The sequence below is a fragment of the Akebia trifoliata genome, unplaced genomic scaffold (assembly GCF_017979445.1).
Source record: "Akebia trifoliata isolate Shusen 1 unplaced genomic scaffold, ASM1797944v1 Contig00362, whole genome shotgun sequence".
Lineage (NCBI taxonomy): Eukaryota > Viridiplantae > Streptophyta > Magnoliopsida > Ranunculales > Lardizabalaceae > Akebia > Akebia trifoliata.
Window position 1 is genome coordinate 84,893 of NW_028236983.1, and position 9,445 is coordinate 94,337.

General features: G+C 33.8%; 1 protein-coding gene across 2 annotated transcripts; it reads right to left on the reverse strand.

The window, feature by feature from the left end:
* Nucleotides 1-982: 982 nt before the first annotated feature.
* On the reverse strand, nt 983-9,007 carry LOC147381551 (uncharacterized). Of its 2 annotated transcripts, none has more exons than XM_086430281.1 (6): nt 8,645-9,007; nt 6,749-6,943; nt 5,806-5,922; nt 2,932-3,081; nt 2,103-2,161; nt 983-1,334 (listed from the first exon to the last, which is right to left on the reverse strand). In XM_086430281.1, exons 1-6 carry the CDS (start codon nt 8,819-8,821, stop codon nt 1,199-1,201), a joined length of 834 nt encoding a protein of 277 aa, XP_086286407.1. In that variant the 5' UTR covers nt 8,822-9,007; the 3' UTR covers nt 983-1,198. The 2 variants fall into 2 exon arrangements, with proteins under 2 accessions (XP_086286407.1, XP_086286408.1); XM_086430282.1 differs by having other exon boundaries at nt 6,749-6,974; nt 8,645-8,785.
* Between the last annotated feature and the right edge of the window lie 438 nt (nt 9,008-9,445).

Below are 9,445 nucleotides of genomic sequence, written 5' to 3' on the forward strand. Positions count from 1 at the left end.
TAAGGAGATATAGTCACATGGATACTGAGAGATCGTAGTAATCTTCCTTGTGTGTTGTTTTTCATTTTTCGAAGGTTTTTGCTTTATTTGATTTGGATTTGTTGACTTTCATTATTTTATTGTCACATATAATTTTAACTTTCATCAGTATTTTTTGAGGCTCAACTTAAACTTATTCTAGCAAAGGACACAATGCCCCCTAATTTTGGGAGGGACAACTTAATAGCATATTTTTTTTAATAAAGTAAATGTCTCTCAAGTCTCTAGAAAATATTTAAGTTACTTAAAATACCCTTTCTCACTCCCCCCCATTTATCTTACCTGAATTTTTCAATGACTATTATAATATTTTTTTTTTTGCTTCTTGCGAGTATCCCCACCGCCTCGAGTGAGACTAATTCCACAGTCATGTGCACCATCCTCTCGAAAAGTCCTACGAGCAACTGGTTGAATCAAGGGTCAGCTAGACCTTGAATGATGCCTCCAAAGGAATTCATTACTTCACGGAGTTTCAAACATTTGACTTATCCTTCCCGAGGAGTTTATCAAGACTCATAAGATTGACTACTATGATAAATTTCGATGAATTATGACAAACACCATACTCATCATTTTTGAAGACTTTACTCACCAAGACACTTATTTGTAATTGTGTTATCCATACCATAAGATAGATATATATATATTTTTTTTGATAAGTACCATAAGATAGATATATATATATACAACCTTCATTAAATATGCTCAAAACCATCTCAATTAACTTTCTCTTAATTTATTGACCTAATTAGAAACAACTTCATTGCATAAACCAAATATATATTGCATAATATTCTGATTTTCCTTTTATCGTGTATTTTCTAAGGTCCAAAAATGCATTTTGATGGTAGTTTGTATTTCCATTTTGTTCCTCCTTTTTAAAAATGCCAAACAAACTGCATTTTTTTTTCTGATTTAAACGAAAGATTAAAAGACATCAACATTGGGTATCACATTCATCTTTTTGTACTTTCTTTTAGTTTCTTCAAAATCAAAGAAATAATAAATTTCCTTTTCAAAATCAAATAAATAACAAATGACTCCCATCACCACTCCTCCCTCCTTTCAATCTTTCAAAGTAGAAAGAAAGTTGATCTTCTTCTCTAAATCAAACATCCTAAATGTATAAACAATATGGGAACAAAATCTGAATCTCAATTCAATCCAAGTAGAAGAGGGTCACAATCTTCCTGAGGTTCTTTGCTTCTTGGCATGTTTCCATTAGCAACTTACTATCATGGAAGGCAAAGCAAATGACTTGTTGTACATGTGAGATGATGTCCATGTTGCATAACCTGTTATTTTATTTAACAAAACACACAAAAATCCAGAATCAACCCCTCTCAATTACTGATAAATAAATAGATTACACCAAAAAAATGGAAACAATGGCTGCCTGCATTGAGCCAGGATAACTACTTGAAACCCACTAATATTGGAACTTAGATGAAGAGAAGTTAATCCAAACCAAGCCGACAAATGGGTCCTGTTAAGGGTTCTATGACACTAAGAACTCCTAACATTTTACAGTTATATGTCGACAATTTACCAATCTAACACTAAGGGGGAGCAGCGTTCAAAGGACATAAGTTAAAACAATCATTTTTCAAAATATGGGTTAGAAGTTTTGGATTAAGCTGATTTTTTGTGAGGATGATCTTTATGATGATAGGATCATCCTCATAAAAAATCAGCCCAATCTGAACCTTATAACGCCATCAAAAGTGATTTAGAATGGTGGACCATCAATTTTTTAACAATAATTTGTAAACCACTTTTGATGGACTTAGAAGTTTCAGATTGGGCTGATTTTTTGTGAGGATGATCTTCTCATCACAGAGATCATCCTAACAAAAAATCGGCTTGATCCGAAACTTCTAACTCATATCTTGAAAAATGATTGTTTTTACATATGTTTTTACTTGTCCCTTGAACGCCCCCCAATGCTAAGATATCAGAAATTAAAATATTGATTCCTCGATTGGATCTAAGTTATGGGGCACACTTTTATAACGACTAAAAAGAAAAGGAAAAAAAGAAAAGAAAAAGGAGCTCAAACAGACCTGCTGGCTTCTAACAAAGGTAGATTATCATTGTAAGGTTTCTCTATCACATTCTTCACCTGCATACCCATAAAAGGACAAAATATATATATAATGTTAAATCCAGCATTCAAAAATTGCCTAATAGAAAATATGCAAAGTCCAATAAACTTGAGGTACGTATATACAAAATTTCATAATATTTTTGCACCTTGACCCGAAGTAATTAATTTTAGTCAATTTCGTGGCTCTGTTTGGTAATTACCTCAACTGTTAAAACTTAAGGCTACATGTTCAATTTCATTTGATGTACAAAAATAAACAGAAACTAGGCACACATAAACATAGGAGTGGAACTGTTATAAGTTGTTAAATAGGACAACCCAACATGGAATTTGGGAGATTACAAGTCTAGTTGGTAATATCCAAAGTAAGTAATTATGAATGAATAAAATGCATCAGATCTCAAGAAAAAGGATCTTGATAGAAAAGCATGCAAAAATAAAAACAAAATTGGGAGCGATTAAAAGAATTAATGGGCATGATATTTTATGAGTGATCTTATAAATGCATGGTTTAAGGAATCATCCCATGGCAAGTTGGAAGTCCCATGTGAATCAGGATTGGTTCGGACTCGGCACGATTCAGTCAAACATGGCACTGACAAAGCATTTGGGATCATTAAGGATCGGCATGGGTTCGGGCGGATCTCAGGATTAGCGCCAGATGGTCCGAGTTCGGAACCTAGTCCCTTAAACCATGTGTTTGGCACAAAAAAGATTGGATGTGGAATATATAACTTCACAATAGATGCAGCAAAAAGAAAAGTATGAACTAACCAAAATCTAACCTTAGACAGTAACTCCTGGCTCTCCAAGGGTTGCATTTTCAAACTCTGAGGCAAAATTACAGTAAGAAGCTCTGGTTTTTCTGCTCTTAAAGCACCCCTAATAACAGCTGCATTAGTCCCTGATGCTCCTGATGTAAATATATGATTTTTCTGTAACAGAATTACACATCTTAGAAATTTTAAAAACTAAAAAAAAGAAAAAAGAAATATATATGGGTAGCATTCGGCAGATAACGATGGGAGACAAAATTTGTCCAATATGGCTTAAAAGTTTCAGATTGAGCTGATTTTTTGTGAGGATCATCGTCACAAAAAATCAGCCCAATCCAAAATTTCTAACCCCATCAAAAGTGATTTACAAATTAACAGTAAAAAATTGACGATCCACAATTCTAAACCACTTTTGATGGGGTTAGAAGTTTCAGATTGGGCAGATTCTTTGTGGGGGTGATCTCCTCACCATAGAGAATCCTCACAAAAAATCATCCCATTTTGAGACTTCTAACGCATATTGGACAAACGTTGTCTGCCGAATGGGATATATATATATATATATATATATATGGGAAATGTTCAGCAACAAACATTTTGACAAACATTTTGGCAAAACATTTTTCAAAATATGGGTTACAGGTTTTGGAATGGGCTGATTTTTGGTGAGGATGATCTCTACAGGGAATAGATCATCATCACCAAAAATCAGCCCATTCCAAAACTTCTAACCCATCAAAAATGGTTTACAAAAAATGGACGGTCCACGATTTTTCAACCTGTAAACATGGGGCTAGAAGTTTTGGAATGGGCTGATTTTTGATGAGGATGATCTCCTCACCGTAGAGATCATCCTCACCAAAAATCAGCCCATTCCAAAATCTCTAACCCATGTTTTGAAAAATGTTTTGCCAAAATGTTTGTCAAAATGTTTGTTGCTGAAAGGGACCCTATATATATATATATATATATAATATATATATATATATATATATATATATATATATATATATATATATATATGTTAGAGTTTGCCCGTGGCTATGGCACGGTCATCCTCTTTGGGTATAGAAAAAAATAAAGTTGAAGGGGTATTACAAAAAATTGAGGTTAAAGAGGTAAAAGATGTAAAACAATAAAGTAGGTTAAAGGGGTAAAATAGGAAATACAGTAAAGTTGGAGGGGATGAAGAGTAAAAAGAAAATAAAGTGGGACCCACAAAACAAAATTGGTACGTGCAGCCCGCTAAAGCAAAAAAATAATGTATATATACATACATAACAGTCAAAGGTTCAAATGTAAAGTGGTTGGTATTAGAGAATAGGGAAGAATGAATTTTATTGATGATAATTACATGAACCCTAATAGGTATTTATAGATATTGCATTAAACAAGATATAGGAAGTTTCCTAATATTAATATTCTAATGATTAGTAACGGAAAATTACCAAAAAGGGTTGATATTTTAATTAATTAGCAACAAAGGAATAATTTTTAAAAAAAATTACAAAAGGCGATTTCACATGTTGGACAGTCCAATGTTTTTCTAAATCGTTGAACAGTCCAACGTTTTATGCTTTCGTATCTTTTCAGATGCTAAAAATGTTCATGTTTATCTAAAACACTGCACAGTCCAGTGTTTTATTAAGAGCCGCCTTTACGCATTTAAACATTGAAGTGTCAAAACCACATAATATGTTCTCTCTCTCTCTCTCTCTCTCTCTCAATTTTCTATTAGCCAAAAAGAAAAAAGGACAAAGGTGAAACTTTGCATTCTCACCCGAGCTTATATAGAAGAGTTCAGTCTATTTTTTATTTTCTAGTTTTTTAATCAATTTCGGTAAGCTCATTTTGGTCAGCATTATCGCCTCAAGCCTTATTTTCTTTCCCAGTTAGCCAATTTGGGGTCACAAAGTCCCATCAAAGGTGGCTTTCTTTATTTGGTTAGCGGCCTTTGGCAAAATTCTTTCTTTCGATAATCTTAAGGCTAGAGGCTTTGTTGGGCCCAATTTTTTTGCTTCTTGTGTAAAGACAATATTACAATGTATCTCATGCATCTTACTATGATGCATCTAGTTCTCTAATAGTGGGGTCATCCGTACATGTGTCCCATTGAGAAAACATCATGTTGGAAAAAAAAAAAAAAAAGAGCAAAAGAAAATGGAAAAGAAAAGGATGTAATGGTCAATACCCTGATGGCATGCCCTTTTTTTTTTTCTGAGTGTGCGGACCACTGCGATTCAATGGAATGTCAGTCATCCAACAGGGGCCATACTTAACAATACAAGACCCCTACTGGGACATGTTGAATGGTATGCTCACCTAGAATGCATGCCACATGTATTAGCACCCTGATGGCATGCCGTATGTAGAGCATCCTTATGGTCTACCCATAGTGAGAGTGAGGGGGTGTTTTAAAGAAGATCTAAGGTCTAGATTGTGTGCGAAGCGTTCCTATCATGTATAAGAGAATTAAGTTATTTCAAGGGATATGCATACATGCACAACAAATTTTAGCACTTCTAGCATCTCCTAATTGGTAACCTTTTAAAGAAGTCAAATAGGGAAATGTCTAGGTGAAATGGTGAGACATGCATAGCATAATAAATAGATAAAAGAAAACAATATATGATTAACTACAAAAGTAATCATAAATGTCACAATTAAAATATTCAATTATACCCGTTCTGCATATATAGATTCAAACTTTAATATAGAGCTGTCATCTCACAAACATAAGTGGTGCTCCCTAGAAGGAAGTGTGGCAGGGCGGTTCTAAAGCGTCATGTTATGTAGGAGTTTATTGCAACTAAGGTATATCCAATGCTTACTAATAGTTCCTTGTATAAAACATACAATCAAAGTAGAGTGAATGCATCATACAGTTATAACCATAGCATAGCTGAGAATCTCAATAAGCTGTTGATGCATGAAACCCATATTTCGTGTACCAAAGAAGCCAATAGATCTTGGTCCTTGTTGTTGAATAGCCAATAACTCCTACAAAAAGTAGAATATAGTGTTATAAACCAAAGCCAAAATCAAGTGATTCTAAGTACCAGATCCATATCCTAATATATAACACCCCGCCACCCCCCCCCCCCAAAAAAAAAAAAAAAAAAAAAGATGTCATGCTCCCTACTCTAGGTTGAGACCATTGAGTGTGGTGTCCCACTCATAAGCCAAAAATTTATCAAACATTATGATATATCTGAATTATACTATTCTTTTTGGAGGTTAGAAGAAAAAATGAGAGAAATCAATGAAAATACTTCAAGTCAGATAATTAATGTCTATATATGCAGAGATCAATGAAAATAATCTGGGCTGGATCAAAGATTTGAATTCCAATAAGGATCCAATCCGATAGTGTGAAAATACATGAATAGTATATATTTATACTATATACATTTAGATATAAGATGTACAGTATATTTTATGCATACTTTACCAAATCGAATTAGATTGGATTAGAATCAGTTCAAAAATATTGATTTTTTGATCAGATTCAGAACACATACTATATTTTTTTGACCAGTACAACACATACTATATTGAAACAGATCTAGATCTTAAAATGAGAGATCTGATTGGGTCAGAGACTACTAAAATTCTTATTGGTTCAGTACCAATTTAGTGACAATCCGATCCGAACCTAATCCATTGACAGCCCTAGCATCCAACCAATTGCCTTGCATGAATTGATGACCCAATTATCCAAGTCAAACTCAGAGTTGGAGACACATAGCCAGGTCAACATTAAGTTACATGCCACAAAGTTCAGTAAAATGTATCCAATTTTTTTATAGACAAGAAAATGAGATACCTGTAAATAGTCCATGTCGGGGGCAGGTTTGAACTCTGACACCATCAATGTTCCCGATCCTTCTACAACAGATTGGAGTTGGGTTGGAACTTTTGTGGCAATTTCTTCATCAGACCCGAACCTGCACATCTTGTCCTCTGCTTCATTCCTCCAACTGCCCATATCGTGATCTCCTCTCATACATCCACAAAGCCACTATACACCAGCACATAAAAAAACACAGCCCCTGGTAGTAAATCACTGGTGAAAACCCAACAACATGAATTGATTCTTCATGTCATCTATGTCATACAGCAAAATTGCACATACATTATTTACTCTAGCTACCGAAATGGAGTATCAGTACAAATCGTGCATATGCAGGAGTGCTGGTCATCTAAAGACTTTATGAGCTTTTTTTTAATTTACAGTAGAAATCACTTATCTTGATATATGATTTTTAGAAAACAAATTTACTTATTATGTAATGTCATTAAAGTGAAAATTCTTCTTTAATCATTTGAAGGTTTCTATTACTTATTACTATGTCATATTTCCTATTTATTAACTTCAATCCAGTAATAGATATTATGAATGTCATATGGTTCATGGCTTGGGTTACCAACAGTAAACAATGCATAGTTTCGGTCCACATAAGACATTGTCTATGATGGAAAATATGGATTTGAGGGACTTATTTGAGAGCCCATTGATTTCAATCTAAGCTGCCAGAAGCATTGGGAAGCGGCTCTATTTTGTGAGTGAGTATGTCATAAAAAACTAGAAATTGAACTATTTTGTGGCCAGAAATGAGTGGGATTCCGGAGTGGAAAAGGCCTGCTGGATAGAAGATACCAATACCTGTTACAAGGATTTCAGTCTTAGTCCTCACATAACACACATGTTTTAAGAGTTTGGCACTCTAGAATCTTTGGTTTTACCAACACCATAAAATTTAGTCACTTGGAAACATTTCTAGTTGATGCAACCTAGGCCGTGTACTTCAGATTTACGAGTTATATAAAATAAATGATATAAAGGAGATTATTTAAATTGTCTTCATTTGAGTTGTTTTCTGGACAAAGACAAATAGGAGGGGTATTTAACTTTGAGGTTGTGGGTTCAAGTCCAGCTTACCCATCAAATAAATAAATAAATAAATGGGAGGGGTAATTTGGGGAAAAAAAAGGAAAATTTTAATTTAAAAAAAAAAAAAATAGTTTCTTACATGCTCAGTCAGTTTTTGAAGAGCAAAGTCAAGGCTTAAGCCTCAGGCCTCCTCTCCTTGAGGCTTAACTTTGGATAAAACTAGGTTGATGCCTCTTATAAGCAATCAAGTTTTAATCTTTGAGGCTAGAACCCTGCACCATGCCTCAATGCCGGATATTTTAAGTGACAATATGAAATTTCTACCATTTATTGATTAACAGGGATTTTTTGACAAAATCCACAAGACCAAGAGATTTTTTTCTTTAATTATTTAACCCAAAATGACTTATAATTATTTAATAAGGATTAGGAGATTTTTTTAAAAGAATAAATTAAAAGGGCATTGTTCTTTAGTCACATTTTTCGATTAAAAAAAAAAAAAACTAATCAATACTACAATTAATAAGGAAAAGCAATGTTTATGGTAGAGATAAAGTCATAACATGGACAAAGGAACACTATCCAAGATCCATGTGACCAATGCAAATGGTCATCAATCAGATGGGCTTAAATAAGTAACAACATATCAGAACAAGTACCCATTAAAGCTTTTCTAACAAATAATTAGAAACAAAAAAATAAACATCAGAGCATAGAGTGGGGAGGAACTAAAAATACCCAGTAAGAGACTTCAACAAACAAAACCCAATATCCAAAATTTCTATTAGAACATAACAAGAACAGAAAAAAAGAAAGAGAGGGAGGTACCATGTGTGTTGAAGAGAGAGTTGTTGAGTTTTGTTGGGTTCTCTTTGCTCCAACCCATCTACAGTAAGAAGAGGAAGAAGGAGACAACTTGGAGGAAAAATAGAAGATTTTATGGGGTTTTGGTGGGGAATCGAAAGACCCAATAAAGGCTGTGTTCAGGGAAAGGGGTGTCGTCATTCTCTCTCTCTCTCTCAGTCACTCTTTTTTGTCGAACTTTTGAAATTTTGATTTGAGAAAAAAGATAGGCACCACAAACACTATTTTAAGACAGCCAGGCTTCTCTACAGCAGAAGAGGGAAGAACGAGAAGTGAGAAAAACGTTGTTGGGATGTTTGATCTCTGTCTCTCAAACCGACACCTGGCAACCCCATTCGTGTTTGGTGTCCAACTTCATACTGACACACCAAAAATCTGTTAGATTGCTGATCTCTTCTTACTAGTTTGGTTTTTACTATAAAATAATATAAATTTTTTAATTTAATTTAATAGATAGTTAAAATCACAAGTTAAAAAAAAAAATCATAGTTCCTCTCTCGTTCTCTAAAATCATTGTCTCTCACTCCGTGTTGAAGTAAGAAATACTTGAACAAGAGCAACAAGATCTCTTCCATTCCTCTAATAATTAATTTTGAATCAAAAAATAAAAAAATTTATTTACCATTTGAGTAATATATTTTTTATTTTTTTTATCCAAATAAAAAATGCTTAAGTGAATTGAGTTAACACTTGGATGTCTTTTATTTTCCAGAGTGTGATACACTCAAGAGGACAATCAATGGCTCTCTGCACACTCAAGTACTA

Bases quoted from the DNA above. Each gene is read 5' to 3' on its own strand.
- LOC147381551 (XM_086430281.1), bottom strand. From the start codon at position 8,821: ATGACGACACCCCTTTCCCTGAACACAGCCTTTATTGGGTCTTTCGAT. The intron at 5,923-6,748 runs GTATCTCATTTT...TACTTTTTGTAG, and splicing joins CCGACATGGACTATTTACAG to GAGTTATTGGCTATTCAACA. The intron at 2,162-2,931 runs GTTAGATTTTGG...ATGGGTATGCAG, and splicing joins GCCAGGAGTTACTGTCTAAG to GTGAAGAATGTGATAGAGAA.